This window comes from Pecten maximus, chromosome 15 (assembly GCF_902652985.1).
Source record: "Pecten maximus chromosome 15, xPecMax1.1, whole genome shotgun sequence".
Taxonomy (NCBI): Eukaryota; Metazoa; Mollusca; class Bivalvia; order Pectinida; family Pectinidae; genus Pecten; species Pecten maximus.
The window spans coordinates 22,578,778-22,597,023 of record NC_047029.1 but is presented as its reverse complement, the minus strand read 5'-3'; the positions used below and the strand labels follow the sequence as shown (position 1 = coordinate 22,597,023).

The 18,246-nt window shown below is 35.1% G+C and overlaps 1 protein-coding gene across 1 annotated transcript in view; it reads right to left on the bottom strand.

Moving 5' to 3' along the window:
• The window catches only part of LOC117343129 (dipeptidase 1-like), a 31,413-nt gene extending 16,254 nt beyond the window's left edge, over positions 1-15,159 (bottom strand). The window contains exons 1-5 of the mRNA XM_033905443.1: positions 14,405-15,159; positions 4,105-4,252; positions 2,919-3,051; positions 2,537-2,687; positions 1,761-1,827 (exon numbers count right to left, since the gene is read on the bottom strand). Coding sequence (XP_033761334.1) covers positions 1,761-1,827; positions 2,537-2,687; positions 2,919-3,051; positions 4,105-4,252; positions 14,405-14,718 — 813 coding nt within the window. The 5' untranslated portion in view covers positions 14,719-15,159. The remainder of the gene's footprint in view (positions 1-1,760; positions 1,828-2,536; positions 2,688-2,918; positions 3,052-4,104; positions 4,253-14,404) is intronic.
• Between the last annotated feature and the right edge of the window lie 3,087 nt (positions 15,160-18,246).

The window sequence follows — 18,246 nt, the reverse complement described above, 5'->3', positions numbered from 1 at the left end:
ACTACAACGATATCGTCAAATTATATAATGATGACATTTACTACAACGATATCGTCAAATTATATAATAACATTCTATACTACAACGATATCGTCAGATTATATAATGATGACGTCATATAATATCAATTTTGTTTGTTTGCTGGGTTTATCACCCCGTGCACAGCTAGGGTCATTTTAAGGTGGGGTATCCTGTAGTATTTGGTGACTACATAAATATTACAATAATATAATGGCATCGTACAAAACAATGACAAAATCATGACCAGTCATACAATGAAAATATCAATTTTATGTATCATTTTTATACCATATATGTCACAGATATGTCATTCCACCTGTTCATGATTCTTATCTGATTTCAAATCTGCTTTCAACGGGATCAATTAGCTACATCACCGATGCGTTACAATACATTCAATAATGATAAGTATGTGGAGCGCAGGTACCAAGTCTGTTAAAATATTTATATTCCTGAAATGTTGGCTGATCAAATGGCGAATACGTGTATATGTGTGGTATTTGTTCAATACGAAAACCATGGTATACCAAAGCCTATCACGCGTTTTATATCAGGATTCTCAAGATAGATATTCATATATTATAAGCTTTCATACGACATACCACATTACCCGAAACACAGACCATTCATCCGTGAAAACCACTGACCAAGTGAACGAGTTCATCATTGGGAATGTCATTCATCGATAACAGTCTAGGTACAAACGGAAGCTATCAAAGAACAATATCAACTGCTATTCAAGTCAACGAAGTGATAATTCGTCGTCAACCCAAATCGCCATTGAAAAAACAGACCAGAACTTCAGTATGCAAATGAATTAGCACCAAGGTAATAAATATTTCATTCGAATACTATGACATTTTCGTTCCAACGTTTTTTTATCGTTTCGTTCCCAGTCACTGCAAGCTTCACGAACAGTCAGCATTCAGTATTGATCAATACGTGACAACAGATCAGAATTCAACATCAACGTCATACCAACATTAAAAATCGAACGACACTCACGAACAGACCATCATTCACTATCGATCAATATGTGCCAAAACAGCAGAATTCAAAATCGACGAACACTTAACAACAGATCAGCATTCAATTTCGACCATCATTTACTCGCAGATCAGCATTCAATTTCGACCATCATTTACTCGCAGATCAGCATTCAATTTCGACCAGCATTTACTCGCAGATCAGCATTCAATTTCGACCATCATTTACTCGCAGATCGGAATTCAATTTCGACCATCATTTACACGCAGATCAGCATTCAATTTCGACCAACATTCAACAACTGAGAAGTATTCATAATCGATCAGTATTCAACGTCATATCAGAGTATAGATACAAACATGGGCTGCTTCAGGTTACCGGAAACGCGGCCCAAGCAGTTTGACCAGAGTTGTTCGTTTATATTACAAGGATGGACCCAATGGTCTAATGCTGTTTTCAGACGAGCCTTCGCTAATATTTTAAATGCATGTATTAGCATATGCAGGGCTGTTAAACTTGAATTGCTTTATTTCATAAAATTATCCTCAACGAACAGGCCTAGATCTAGACATTCAAACATTGGCCCGATAGCCTATGCCCCGGTTTCTATCAACGTTCCTACTTCAGGAAATCCCTTAAATGAAATTGCTTTCCTTTTTTAAATAAAAAAAAAAAATCAGGAATTTTCTAAGTTAAGCAACCTTGATGAAACCGGCCTTGATTGGCTGTACACGGTAAACTATTATACTTACCTTTCCGAAATCTGTCAGACCGTTATGCTCTGGGTTGTCATCACGATCAACTGTCCAGTTGTCTGCCCTGTTGTATAGATATACACAAAAGCTACATGCAGGTTCTTTCATTAGAGTTTCAACAAGGCAAATACGATTTTGAATGATTAGGGATCATGTTGACGCGCTATTTACTCAGGAACGAATCCATGATGATATCGCCATATTTTAAGTCGAACAAACTGCGTTTGAGTACTAGTGTTTATGTAGCAAGTAAAATGTAGCTGAATATGACCTTGTGTATAATGCGCACCTAATTACCATTGGTCAAGTCTAACCATTGGTTACCACTTAACTGGAGATATCTCATAACAGGTAACTACACGATTACGGGTGAGCATATAATAAAAGGTTTTTCGGCATAGCCGTATAATATTCTTTTGGACCCGGATATGACGCGACAGGTGGCGTTATTGGTCAAGATGAAGTATGTAATTGGTCAATGTAGCGGAAAATGCTAAATGCAGATATGCTGTTAAAAACGAAACAAAGTTAAGATTGAACGCCAACTAATTAAGTGGATGTATCTTTTCAAATGACACACTAATAAAATTATATTCCTGATTCAAATGCAGTCGCAGTCTTATTATCACCAGAGATGATATACAAACTGATATAATTTTGTTATCAATTTATTTCACCAGCAGTTTTACATTATAACCACCAGCATTAAAACTTTTTAAAGATATTTGTTGTTTTCAGGTTACCATTGACAACAGGAACTCTTACAAACTTACCACGGAGTGTTGCAGCTATGAGTAACAGTCATGTATCTGACACCAAGGTCGTAGAACATGCGCAGATTAGCAAGACTGCTGTCGATGGAATGACCTCCCTCCAGCCCTACGAGACTTGAAAATTTGCCCTTGGCGAACGTATCCAGGATACCTGAAGTGAATTAATTAAACATTGAATTTCAAAATAAAACTCATTTGCTCTTTTTTGTTTGTTTTTTTTGGTCATTTCTCTTCTTTTTTTTCTTCTTCTATTTTTTCAATTGCTCTTTTTTGTGTGTGTATACAATTAAAATAAATTATCAAAAAAGCAACGTTTCAAAAGTTATATTAATACATATATCATCAAATCATACACACGCCAACATACTCACACTACACCCACCTTGAGCAGAAGTGACGAATTCAAACACATCCGGGTATTTGTGTGTAAACTTTTTAATGGTGTCCAGTTGCTCGAGTGAACGGCGCACGGCGTCTTTGTACTGGGTGTCACATGACACATAGCAAGCCCAGAACTGTAAAACAACAACAACAAAACTAGTACGATGAGTATACAATAGCTCTTGTCTAGTTGTAACAGTTGCTCCCTCGTTATCAACGTTTTAGGTCCTTGGCGTCACTGACGAGTCGTACAAGGGCGAAACACCTGTATGTAGCCCGAATTTCCTCTGGCTCTGACACCATGGTGTCATGGCCAGAGGAAACTCGGGTTAACCCTGTATGATGCAGCCCTTCGATATTGTAGGGCTATAGACACTGCTGGTGTTTCGAGTTTTGTCGTGACCTGAACGTTAGTTTTAATACATTTGAGTAGTGACACGTTTCATTAATACACTATTACGGGGCAGTTGCACCTCCACATTCTTTCGGTCTATTTTTAGTTTCATCAATTACATCTTAGTTATTATTCAGTGTTAAGGAGTACTGCTGTTGTTTTGTTTGTGTTTTTTCAGTGTCGCAGTCCTCTATGATTCTTCAACCGTCATAGGCTTCCTTCCTTACCAGCGCCGAATAGGTTGGCGGAATTTTAGGAACACCTCAAATGTTTCCAATAGACTTTGGATTTTCCCTGACTAGCAACAGGTGACTGATCAATTTAATGTTGCACATATCTATTTCTTTATTAATGCTATTACCCATATCAAGGGCTTCTATTCCCAGAGCTCTTGAGGGTTTTTGGATCATAGTAAATCCATTTGGATAATTTTGCTATTACCCATATCATGGGCTTCTGCTACCAGAGTTCATGAGGGTTATTGGAAGCCATGACCTTTATAGGCCAATTAAAAGTATTAAATTCATTGATGTCGTTTGTTATTCTTTTACTATTTGATAACACTAATTAGGCCCTTACCATCTTTGATTAGTCTCAGTTAGACGAGACAGCTGTATAATGCAGTTTATATCATTTTTGCTCATCTGGATCTAACTCTCAATTTGTGTTAATGGAGTTAATCCTGTGTATCTTTTGTGCAATAGTTTTTACCTTTGGGTATCACGTATTAAATTGAAGTGGCTCCAACAACTAAACAAATGTAGATGTAATAAGTGATATATGTGTTACGTACCTGAGCTCCGAGTCTGCCCTGTCGTATCCTGGGTATGTCGGTGTGGACTGAAGAGTTGGGCCAGACCAGTCGTAAATCGCCTCGCATGTCAACGCTGTAGACTTTGTTGTCCACGTTTTTGTAATATTGATATGGCAGGTCATTATGACTGTATTAAATAAAGAGATAGCATGTCAAATAAGGCACTTAAATATTGAATAAAAATGTAATAATAAACAGATAGATTGGATTACAGTGAGTTGCCATGCGGATGGCAGTGACATATTAAAACAATTCGTGATCGGGAAGACGACAAAACCTCGCATTTTCAAAAAATTCTAATCGGAGGTCAGTTGGCGTGTGAACACTTAAGTTTAAAATGGTAATTCCGATATACCGCCAAACTCGTTATATCGCCAAAATGATAGAGATCAGAAGGTGACAGTATAACGAGGATTATGTTTTCAGTTTTGTGTCAGAAGCCGATTGGCCTTCATCCGATCACGTGTTGTTTCATGTAACACTGAATTGAATTGGTCGACAGTGATAGAAGATGGTATTGCACGCTCGTGCGAGTGTTCTGTGACGTAGGACAATTTCAGCCAATCTGATTTGTCAGACTAATATACAGATACACGTATCTGAACTGAACTAATGTAATAGCAAATAGATTTGAGGGGGAAAATGCAAAGCTTTGCGACTGATGAATCCTACATTTTCTTACATCTGAACAACAGACAAAGTATTGGAATGGGCAATATTCTTAAACGTCCTTTTAACAGTCAAGGTCATTTAAGGACACGTTTTGGAGGTGGAGGAAAGCCGGACTCAGAGAAAAACCATCAGTCTACAGTCAGTAGAATAACCCCACGTGGGTTTCGAACTCGCGATCCAGGGGTGGAGGGTTAGTTTCAGAAGTTTCAATTTGACACTCAGATCATTTATACGATACATGAGCAACACCAGAATATACACAAATGATTAACATTATACAATAAATAGCACTGGTATAGTTAACATGGAGACTGGAATGTTTGCATAATAAAATGAAGAAAAGCTAGTGATACAGTGTCAGACACCTTAATAACTCAGCCCCTATCAAATAATCTTCGAGAGTGTATGGTAATCGTAACTCGAGAAAAAGTACTGAGATTATTACAGGGGGCGAGACATGGATGGACTTCTTTAAACCCAAAGGTCACACCAATAGAAGCAATAATTGTTGAAAAAATCAAGCGAGGCCTATGATTTCCAAACGTATCAATAATGGGAAAATATTTTGTGTGTTCTTTTAAATTCTAGTGGACCATGAATTCAGGTACAATACATGAGAAAGGAAAGCCACCATTATCGATGAATTACCCATAAACATACAATGATATGGTGCCACGTGTCGTTATGAAGTAAATACATTTTCTGATAAGCCTTAAGTATATGCTTAAAAGTGTAACTTAGTTAAAATTAGAAATCAGAAAAAGGAAAAAAAAAAAAAAAAAAGATACCGAAAAAAAAAAAAAAATCGCCTTTGATTTTTATTCTTCTCTTTTTTGTTTTGTTTTTAATGTTGTAAATTAGGGGATGTGTTTTCTGTTTCCTGTTCCGTACCTGTACCCAGTTTTACACATATTATACCTAGCGGTAGCCATGTTTGTAAATAAATGTATATATTGGAGGGGAGTACGTTGATAATATTGTTATAACGTGTGCCCAATACCCTTGGCGCCGTTTTTTTGGCAAATACATCTGTTTAAACCAAATCAAAGTTTTTTTCTGAGATAACGTCCTTAAAGGTGTCAAAAATCTACATGAAAAGGAAAGGAATGGACATCACACAATACATGCGGATTTGATTATCCACTTTATAGAGTAGACTTAAGTGTATGTGATCTCCTTGTTTCCTTTAGTGAGAAACATACTCTCTTGGGAAAATGGCGCTTCCAGAAATGCACTATTACTGCATTGTTCCAGTGTCCCGTCAGTTTTACCAAAGGGAGACAACCGCATTGCGTTAACACTTTGGTACTAAAGCCGGATACTTTGACGAATTGCGATAAAGTACCAGCCATATTAATCTTACATATGATTTAGGGTACCAATAAAATAGTTTATCTTAGGGTCCCAATACCATACCCAGACAACACAACATGTTGCTGTCGACTGCATATCACAACAGGGCAGTGCACAATGCAGTCTGAAGTGGACAAGGTTTGTGAATACAAGCTAGGTCTGCTGTCTTATAAATATGATAAAACTTGATGAAATGAAATTAAAGAAGCTCCATACATTACCGAAGGCTGGTGGCAAATGTCCCATTACATTATTATAATAAGACTGTATGATTGGTAAAGAAAGACACATTATAGTCACTATTTAACGGTCAGGAGTCTAAACTTAATTAAGTTTAGACTCCTGACCGTTAAATAGTGACTATAATGTGTCTATAAATACAAACACTGATATAGATCGTACGGATTTGTATCCTTAACCTACCGTCATATTGACACTATAGCACTAAAACCAGTATACTACAGTTGTGGAGATCGTGCTTAAACGACCATAACTGTAGGTTCATACTCATTAAAACGACCATAACTGTAGATTACATGTTCATTAAAGCGACAATAACTATAGATTTCATAGTCATTAAAGCGACCATAACTGTAGATTTCATAGTCATTAAAGCGACAATAACTATAGATTTCATAGTCATTAAAGCGACAATAACTATAGATTTCATACTCATTATAGCGACCATTATTGTAGATTTCATACTCATTAAAGCGACCTTAACTGTAGATTTCATACTCATTGATGAGACCATTACTGTAGATTGCATACTCATTAAAACGACCATAACTGTAGATTTCATACTCATTAAAGCGACCATAACTGTAGATTTCATACTCATTAAAACGACCATAACTGTAGATTTCATACTCATTAAAGCGACCATAACTGTAGATTTCATACTCATTAAAGCGACCATAACTGTAGATTTCATACTCATCAAAGCGACCATAACTGTAGATTTCATACTCATTAAAACGACCATAACTGTAGATTTCATACTCATTAAAACGACTATAACTTTAGATTTCATACTCATTAAAACGACCATAACTGTAGATTTCATACTCATCAAAGCGACCATAACTGTAGATTTCATAGTCATTAAAGCGACCATAACTGTAGATTTCATAGTCATTAAAGCGACAATAACTATAGATTTCATAGTCATTAAAGCGACAATAACTATAGATTTCATACTCATTATAGCGACCATTATTGTAGATTTCATACTCATTAAAGCGACCTTAACTGTAGATTTCATACTCATTGATGAGACCATTACTGTAGATTGCATACTCATTAAAACGACCATAACTGTAGATTTCATACTCATTAAAGCGACCATAACTGTAGATTTCATACTCATTAAAACGACCATAACTGTAGATTTCATACTCATTAAAGCGACCATAACTGTAGATTTCATACTCATTAAAGCGACCATAACTGTAGATTTCATACTCATCAAAGCGACCATAACTGTAGATTTCATACTCATTAAAACGACCATAACTGTAGATTTCATACTCATTAAAACGACTATAACTTTAGATTTCATACTCATTAAAACGACCATAACTGTAGATTTCATACTCATCAAAGCGACCATAACTGTAGGTTTCATACTCATTGATGAGACTATAACTATAGGTTTGATAATAATTAAAGCGACTATAATTGTAGATTTCATACTCATTATAGCGACCATAATTGCAGATTTCATACTCATTAAAGCGACCATAATTGTAGATTTCATACTCATCATAGCGACCATAACTGTAGATTTCATACTCATTAAAACGACCATAACTGTAGATTTCATACTCATTAAAACGACTATAACTTTAGATTTCATACTCATTAAAACGACCATAACTGTAGATTTCATACTCATCAAAGCGACCATAACTGTAGATTTCATACTCATTGATGAGACTATCACTATAGGTTTGATAATCATTAAAGCGACTATAACTGTAGATTTCATACTCATTATAGCGACCATAATTGTAGATTTCATACTCATTATAGCGACCATAATTGCAGATTTCATACTCATTAAAGCGACCATAATTGTAGATTTCATACTCATTAATGCGGCTATAACTGTAGATTCCATACTCATTAAAGCGACCAAAACTGTAGATTTCATACTCTTTTGAAGTGGCCATAACTGTAGATTTCATACTCATTAAAGCGACAATAACTGCAGATTTCATACTCATTAAAACGACCATAACTGTAGATTTCATAGTCATTAAAGCGACCATAACTGTAGATTTCATACTCATTAAAGCGACCATAACTGTAGATTACATGTTCATTAAAGCGACCATAATTATAGATTTCATACTCATTAAAGCGACAATAACTGTAGATTTCATACTCATTAAAACGACCATAACTGTAGAGTTCATACTCATTAAAACGACAATAACTGTGGATTTCATACTCATTTAATAGTGATTGTATAAATAATGAAATGGTTTTAACATATAGTAGTGCATCGGCTTATATACTGTAAAACATATTCTATAAACATGTTGACGAGTTTTAAAACGTTCTTTACCTTGGTTAATGTTTATAAAGAATGCAACACGAATAAAGCCGATAAAGAGTCACGTGGGAGCGGTAACATATGTATTCATGTAGGACCTACCGAATTGTAATATTACTGTTTTGTACTGTTTTAGGTATTTTTTAGGTATTTTTTAGGTATTTTAGATATATTTAAAAAAAAAGATATGACAATATTACATTTCCAACAGTTATAGTCGGGCTGTTCGTCTCACAAAAATAGTGTCTGAAATTGACAGGTTTTAAATCTAAGGTGTTTTCTTGGTTTTAATTGTGTAAGGTACACCATTTCAGATAAACTGTTTACATTGTGTACCAACTTGTGCTATGACCAGGTGGGATTACAGGAATTTTCGTAGGCAGTAGTTCTTGTTTTTGAACTGATTAGTTATTTTATGCTAAGTGTGTCCTCTACTGACGAGTAATTTTCTAGATCTAGATCTTCACCTCTTATATTTTTTTCTATGTTGAAATTTGTTTTAATTGTAGCAAGGAGTATATGTATGTTGCATATACAGATGTATATAACGAGTGTCCTTGTTTTTTCGTTGCTTTTATTCTGGTTTATCGCCTCTTGAGCAACCAGGATCATTTTAAGGCGAGGGTATCATAGTAGTAGTTGGTGGCTACTTCACTGAACAACATACGGGGGCTCATCGCATATCATTCAGAGCAATTACGTTATATAGCGTCTTGCCCAAGGACGAAAAACGGGGCAGGACAGACGGACCTGTTTCTCAGCTTTCTGAGAAACACAAACCGGCACGGATAGTCCCGAGGCGTTGAACAACACTCCTGGGATCTACACCTGAGATTAGGATGAATATCTACGTCATATTCAATATATTAAACGGATCATCAATTTATTTGACACTTATTTTTTTTTTAAATATGGGACAATAATAACTAATCAATTATTACTTGTACAAGAAATTCTATTCATCAGTAAGTTTTGTTTGATCCAGAGACAATCGTATGACGTCACAATGGTGTTAATAAACGTGTGTTATATGGTGACAATGCTTAGGACCTTAAATTGGTTTTATTTCAAGGGTTATGAGAAGACGTATTTGAGAAGCTATATACAATGTATGTATTTGTTGACCGATTCCAAAACATGTAGAATTGTGATACATTTACAATTTACAGGATTAAGTCAACTTGATTGACAGCTGGCATTTACGTCTCTGTTTTGACTGGAGTTTGTACCCGGAGAGGTACATGTAGGTCATTAATTTTGATCTTGTCCGAGACTAAAGGCAGTGTCATACATTGTATATACCGGGTAGGAAGGATTAATCATATTACGTCATAAAACTCGAAGACAGGTATAATGTACATTTGAATAAGACGGGCATCATTCTTGCACCAGTTAACCTGACAAAAATGAATCACTGAATGAATGACAAGATGATAATCTATTAACAACCAATAAAGGTCTGCCGTAAAAAAATTGTCACAGGACGCCATTAAAATGTCTTTTTTTATTTACTTATTTATTTATTTGATTAATTAATTAATTCATTTATTTATTAAAATACTTAAATTATGAATATATAGAGGATATTAAATTGTTTCCCGTTGGGCATAACATATATTTCAAGAGTGGGAAGCCTTTAGTTTCAATGAAGTGAATACAAATGTTCACTCTGATTGGTCAAAAATGAATAACTTATATTTTCGCTGCAAAACTAATATTTCAATGCAAAACATACTGCTAAACTTATATTTTCACTGCAAAATCTTATATTCTAACTGCTCGTATCTACACTGAAAATATTAGATTTGTCAGTTTTATGAATTTCCTTATTTCAATGGCAAGAATGCAATAAAACAAATATTTAATTCTTGTTCCGATTAAGCACGTTATATCATAAGATGTTTTTATCAGATGTTTGGAATATTTACAGTTTTATTTCCGATTCAAAGGTCAGTATATTTACACTAAGTGGTATTAATCAATAATGTATGTCAACTTAGTTTAGTTTAAACATAATTCATTTGAAAATATTCAAAAGGAATTGGACACAAGTTGTACAACTTATAAACGTCCTTTTCCATAAACTTGTACACAATATGGTATTTACATATGGCAGCATATGTGATATAATATAAATATATATAAAAGAAAAAATAATAATATATAAGACAATACGCAATTTCATTTGCCATCCAAGTACCCACAATTTACATCAAATTTATTGAAATCTATAAAGCGAGTATGTTCAAGGAACATGACTTAATTGTTTAAGTGAATATCTTATATAACATAGGCATACACTGTAAGAAGTCAAATATTGGTACATTTCGCTTTCTATGGAGACATTTGTTTGCAGTAAAATGCTGTTGTTAAGCTGTCATTACGGCGATGATGTTACCTAACCAAGCTTTACATACTCCATAGTCGCTTACGAAACAAAGATAACGATTTCAAGTGTGATCCATGGAGGGTTAATCTTACGGAATCTGTTTCCGGAGTGACGTCACGAGAAATCTCTCTTAGTTGTTACAGCACACAAAAGTAGAGATTAAACTCACTAATTGCTCGATCATCATGTTCCAAAGTCTATCGGATGATCTGATCGGTTTGACTAGTCCTGTATTTATCGTAATCCTACTCTTCCGTTCCATCTTCCTGGTCCTGGCCATTAACGTTTATACACTGTCATGGTTTAATCCTGTTTCTCCCTAAACTGAAAATCTAGGTAAAAAAATTTTGGGAGAAACAGGATTTGTTTACACAGGGGTCTAATTATTAAGTAAACACAGAAAGTAATTATCTCTCTCATTCATTTATTGCAAAATCCAGGTAAATACAGGTAAATACATGTAGATAGGTGATAGAACTACAAAAATGTCAATTTGATGTTATACTTTGAGATATGAAATTACATATTATTTCATTGACAAAATCATATACATGTATATGTGAATATATATGTCAAACATATTTTAAACTTTACACACATATATGTACTTTTTACTGGTGATATAATACTTATACAATTGATACCTAATAAGCACTATATTATCTTCAAAATACAATATAATAACCACCACATATACATTCATACATACATTACAAATGAACACTATTTATATCATAAATAAACCAATAGTTTACTTTCTCTGTATAATATTTGTACTGTATAACAAAAGTTGAATTTTATAGCAAGGATGATACATTGTTAACAGAACTTTATGTAATTACATATATGTAGTATGTTGTTTTTCACTCCATATGTAATAAACATGTTGCTCGGTTCGCCATAGTTGTTGTAGTCGATGTCGCCGTTGTAGTGGTCTGTCAGCTGCCCAGTCCTGTAGTTTGGATACTTCTTCGTTGTTGTTGGCGGGTATTGGTTCGAGTTTCTTCCTACACCTCTTCATGGTGCTGTTCATTATCTTCTGAACTTCCCCCTGGAAATGGTTGGGTGGGTGGTTGTGTTGATGACCGAATTTTACAGGAATACCGTTGGTAGTGTTGATGGTTGCAGCCTTGCAGGGAATTCTTTATCAGAGCATCTCCAGTAGTATATAGTGTCTCTGTAGTTGTTCTTCATCATGTACCGTATGCAACCTGGACTAGAGTCCTACCACCATACAGCCCCTACATTGGTTTGGTTTACAACTCTTTTGAGGTTGAACAAATAACTTAATTGGTACAGATAACATATCTCCTGAAGATGAACATATAGCCTTATTAGTGACACCTGCCCTGAAGTTAATAATTTAAATATGGGGGATACATATAAAAATAAGTCAATTATATGAAAAATGTTGAAATATAAATAACTTTTATAAAATCATCTTATTAAATTGCGCGTTTTAATTTCTAAATTCAAACCATTTATGAATATATGGACAAATCTAAAAGAAGTCAATTATAATCGCTCCTATACATACATAACTTTTTATTTTAATCTATCTATTTCTTATTAAATTACACGTTTTATTTTTAAATTCAAACCATCTGTGAATATATGGATAAATCTATTATTTCATTTATATAATTTCTATTATAATAGACACCTTAATTTACCTGTACAGGTAACAGGAACGTTGATTTACCTGTACAGGTAGCAGTTAACTTAACTGTTAAAACAACACTCTCCCTATATTGTTTACATAAGTTTTTGGGAGAAACAGGATATATATTTTTCAGTTTTGGGAGAAACAGGATGCACCACTGTCATAACCCTGTCCTACAGTGCATTTCATACCCCCCCCCCCCCCCTCCACCCCCTACAATACGGTATGACCCCGCCCCAATCATTAGTATTTTCCGTTTGTGACAACACAAACAATGCAATGTAAATATTGTGTAATTTCCACAATAAAATATTTACCATTGTATGGCACTGCCACTATATAACCCTACCAATTCAGTTGCGAGTTCACCAGCTTATGAACTGCCAACTGAAATTTGAATTTGAAAATTAAAAAAAAAAAAAATCGCACGACAAATAAAAAATCGCAGATGGTAGACATAAGCATTGAACGGCTTTCAGTTGGCATTCATATTGACTATGAATGCCAACTGAAAGCCGTTCAATGCTTAAATAAACTTGTCAACTATTTTTTCTTGGAAATTTATCGACAGCTTTATACAGCAACGGAAACTTGATAGTTTTCCTTCTACTTTTGAACCCAGACAAAGATCAACAAGAATTCTCTATTGGTTTAGAGCTTGATGACAGAAACATGCCGTCTTGGTAGTCCCTTAATAAATTGGTATAGTACATGTTTATGCTAACAACTCTGCTAAAACAGCCTATTTCTATATTCTTCTTATAAAAAGTGAAATGGATTTAAGATGTTGCGATGTGTAACGTACAATTTGTGTTTGTATTTTTGTAGGACCTACCAAATTGTAATAATTTTATTTCGCAATGATCTAGGTATTCTCCACATACGGTTGCGGACTCATTTACTTTTGTAATTAAGAGAAAATCTTATATGAAATACAACACTTACGGCAGAAGTTAGAGACAATCTACGACGGATGATAATAGCCCTTTTACACGAAGAGACTTACGACAGGTCTACGACACATTTATGACAGAAGTTAGAGACAATCTACGACGGATGATAATAGCCCTGATTTACGACAGATCTGCGATACATTTACGACAGGTCTTCGACACATTTACGACAGAAGTTAGAGACAATCTACGACGGATGATAATAGCCCTGATTTACGACAGATCTGCGATACATTTACGACAGGTCTTCGACACATTTACGACAGAAGTTAGAGAAAATCTACGACAGATGATAAAACCCCATTCATACGACAGGTCTACGACAGAAATCAAAGAAAATCTGCGACAGTTATAGTTGAGTCGTACGACAATCAAGGGCTTTGCGATAGAAAAATCTGTCGTAGAATTTGTTTTTCACATTTTTTCATTACCGTTATACAGGACCATTTTTGGAACCTATCCTCAGTAACCTGGTGTTGATAAAAAAATAATACATATAGTCGTCTACCAACCCTTAGTTGTCGTTCGGCAATGAAACAATTACGAAATGTCGTACAACGATTTGTTTTGTCTTTGTGACGATCGTAGGGACTTTATATGCTGTATCGGATCTTACGGATTTATTTTGACGGCCATGAATATTTTCCAAATATATAGCAAATTGCATGCAAAAATTTATAAATGCTTACCCGTCTATTAGTGGATAACTTTCCAGCACACAGTTCGCTATATCCAAATTCCTTGTCGCCGAACCGCTGTGAGAGAAGCAATCAGGCGTCGTTAGTTTGCAGGGTTGCGCTGGGGCAGTTGATGTATTCTCTTCGACGGGATCTTTCCCAGCGACAATGCCAAGAGCGATGGCCAGAGCGACGATAACGACAATGGCCAGCCCAGCCAATGCTACTGACCAGCGACTCATTACAGACTTCTGCTTGAACGAAAGTTGGGAAACTAATTCAGAGCGCGACTCTCCAACATTTCCACTTGTGCGCATTTCAGCCATGTCGAAAAATCATTAAAAAAAATTACTATGAAGTTCAATAAAATGCACACTTCACCAAATTTATATGTTTGTTAACAATTTGGATTCGAAGTATATCAATACTACACAGAAATTTGGTGATATTTTAAACTCAAATGCCTGGTTGATCTGTGACGTGTTACTACATGTATCGCGGTACTCGGTTAGTGTGCCCCAAGTACACCCCGTTTACGGCATAACGACCATCGCGCTACCACTTAAAGACACGTGACCCAACATAGACAAATATGATCCGTACTTAAGATGAACGGGACCATATGTACCTATGTTAATTTCAAATTAGCTGGTACATTGTATGCGAGCCAACATTTCAGCATACCATTACATCACTTGTCACCTGAAACAAGGAAGACGCATGCGACATAGTTAAAGCGACTGAATCCATACTCACTAAACGGCGATGTCTTTTTATAATCAGTCAAGATATAGCGATGCACGAGCCTTTATCGTGAAAAATAATTGATACATACATGAGTATTGGTTTTAAGATACTGTTGTTTTTTTTTTGTTTTTTTTTTGTTTGTTTGTTTTTTTTGTTTTTTTTTTCCGAATTGTTGCTTGTAATGAATTCTACACGGAGAAAGCCTAATGGAGTCACGTGGTACAAGTGACGAGTCCGCGCAACGTTCTGTTTACGAGCGGGTATGCATTCTTGTAGGACCTAACGAATTGTAATGCTATTGTTTTGCACATCGTCGAAAACCCACGAGACTCTCATTCGACATTGACGATCACAGGCCATTGCAGAGTCTTGTGGATTTTCAAACCACGGTTGCGGACACTTTCGGTTTTCATAACCAAGGGGAAAGATTTTGCTTTATTATACATTTTTGAAAACATTACCCTTGATTATATTTCCCAACAGTGATTTTACTGCTAAAGTCGCTTTAAGCAATGGTTTGATGTCCTAATTATTCCGAGTATGTTTTTGCATAATATAATACCAACCACAAAGAATATATTTATATTGATATAATACTGCCAACGACCGACCGTATGATTTATAGATATGCTTTGAAATATGCTCAGATCCTCAGGTCAGAGACGGAGCTTAAACGCCTAAGGTCGACGATATGTCCTCACAATGACGTCTGTTTTAATCGATAATTTAATCGAAAAAATATGTAAAAAAAAAAAAAAAAGTTTGAGGAAACTTTCTTTACACTGAATATTACCCGAGAAATGCGATTTTTGTATGTTGGATCACAGGCATCTGTTTCCGGTTACCTACATTAAACAGTTTTGATTTTCGTAATTAAGAGAAAGTCTTAGCTTTATGATACATTTTCTGAAATTTTTACGTCTGATAATATTTTCCAAGTGATTTTTACAGTTATAGTCACTGAAGCAAGTAGGAATGGGGACTATTTTTTTTCTATATATACTAACCAGAAGCAGACGCCTGTGTTTGGAAATGAGTAAATACTTATTATCGGTACGGCAATATTAAGCAAGAGGAAAACAATAATTAATATCTAATTCATTACGATTGCGAGAGTAAAAACAAAACAGGGTAAGGAATTTTAAAAAAATCATATAATCTTACTGAAACTCGTTTCCCTGAAAACTTGACATAAACTTTTCATGTGAATATTACAGATCCTATGAATTTGATGTTTTGGGCTCTTTGTTGATCCTTATAAAACAAGGTTTTACTGAAGAGGTTTCTGTACACGTACAATGCATATCATTCCGTATTTAATTTGTAATACTGTCTATAGTTTATACTTTATCAATTTTTCTTCGTGTTTTATATGTTAGCTTGTATGAGTGTCCCTTATTTACACAGTGTAATACTTATTTTGTGTGGCGCACATCCACTCAGTTTGCAATTTGAATTTTCTTTCATACCAAGATTACAAGATTTACAAGATTTGTATTACTCTCTGACACACTTGATAGTGTGTAACAAGAGGTCAAACAAGTATACAGCAATGTTACAATTATAACATGACACCAGCATGGAACTTAAATATTCCTATCAATGCTTTAATACATTCAAACATATATGACTATTTCCATATCTTAATCCGTATCCGAGCGAGTGACTCACAGACGGCCTAGAGCTGGCACGGTGAGACGTCAATTGTTATAGGTAAACGCACCACATCTGTTTAAATCCAGTCGTTGGACGTTTTGAGATGTAATCAAGTCAGGTAAGAGTTGTATAGTATGTAAAGTGAGGCTATAAGATGTATGTTAGCTACGTACTCGATGCTATTTAAAGCGACTAGAACTGTAAAATTCACACTCATGAAACGATGATTTCTTATTGTAAATAGTGAAATGGGTTTAAGAAAGAGTGCGACCAATGCCAATACCGTAAAAATAATCTATAATTGTATGTTTATGAGTTTTTAAAACATTGCTAACCCCTTTTAATATTTACAAAAGGTTCTACACAGACAGCCGACATGCGCTAGGTCTATATGACGCTGCTCACAATAACGAAACATCATCATTTTAGGTTGAGTAACTAAGTCGTAAATGATGACGTCATAACTTTTGACGCACATTCCAAGGAGCATTAAAGATGGTGTGATGAAGGGAACAACCAACCAATTGAAAAAATAGATTTTTGAAACATCCCCTGTGTATTGAGCCAAGGATAAAATATCTGGCAGCCACTGATTGGCCAATATGTTATGAAGTAAGAAAATAGATATGTAGCCTGATAGGTAACTATCCATAAGAAATGTTGATATAAATTTCGTAAGTCCGATTGAATTTTTTCCCAAAAGTTCAGGTAATAATAATTAACAGGTAAACATTTCAGATTTTTGAGAATTTTTACTGCGGAATTCACCCATTTTCAAAATGGCTACCCTAAGGAAAATTTGAGCTAAAGGACCCAACATTTTTTTTTGATTAAGTGTTATATGAGACCCTAAACTTTTGTTATAAACCATAATTGTCATATTGAATTCAAGAATTTGAATAAAATACTCAAAAACATTAACACTAAAGTCTATGGAAAAACAATTGGTTGGTTGGTCCCTATGAAAAAACTTTCATAAACTTACGTTTGGTTGCAAGTATGTGAGAAAAATAATCAATCATGGGTCTGTTCCGCGAACAATGATATCTTAACCATCGTTCAAGAGTTTGGCTGGCCAGCACGCCTCGTGCTGATTGGCCAAACTCTTACACTCGGGTTGAGATATCCATGTCCACGAAACAGACCCGTGATAGATTCTATTATTCTCATCAACTCCACAGGGTTATCCCGCAGGTGCTAGGGAAAAGATAAATCGATCTAACACAGGGGGATAAAAAAAACCCAGCTGGCACGCGCTATATGACGCTGCTCACAATAACGTAACGTCATCATTTTACGTTGAGTAGCCATGTCTTAAATGATGACGTCATTAATTTTGACGCACATTCCATGGAGCATTGCAGATTGCGCGATAAAATACTTTCATAAGATTTACATTTGCTTGCAAGTATGTGAGAAAAACAATCAAACATTGGTCATGCTGACTGGCC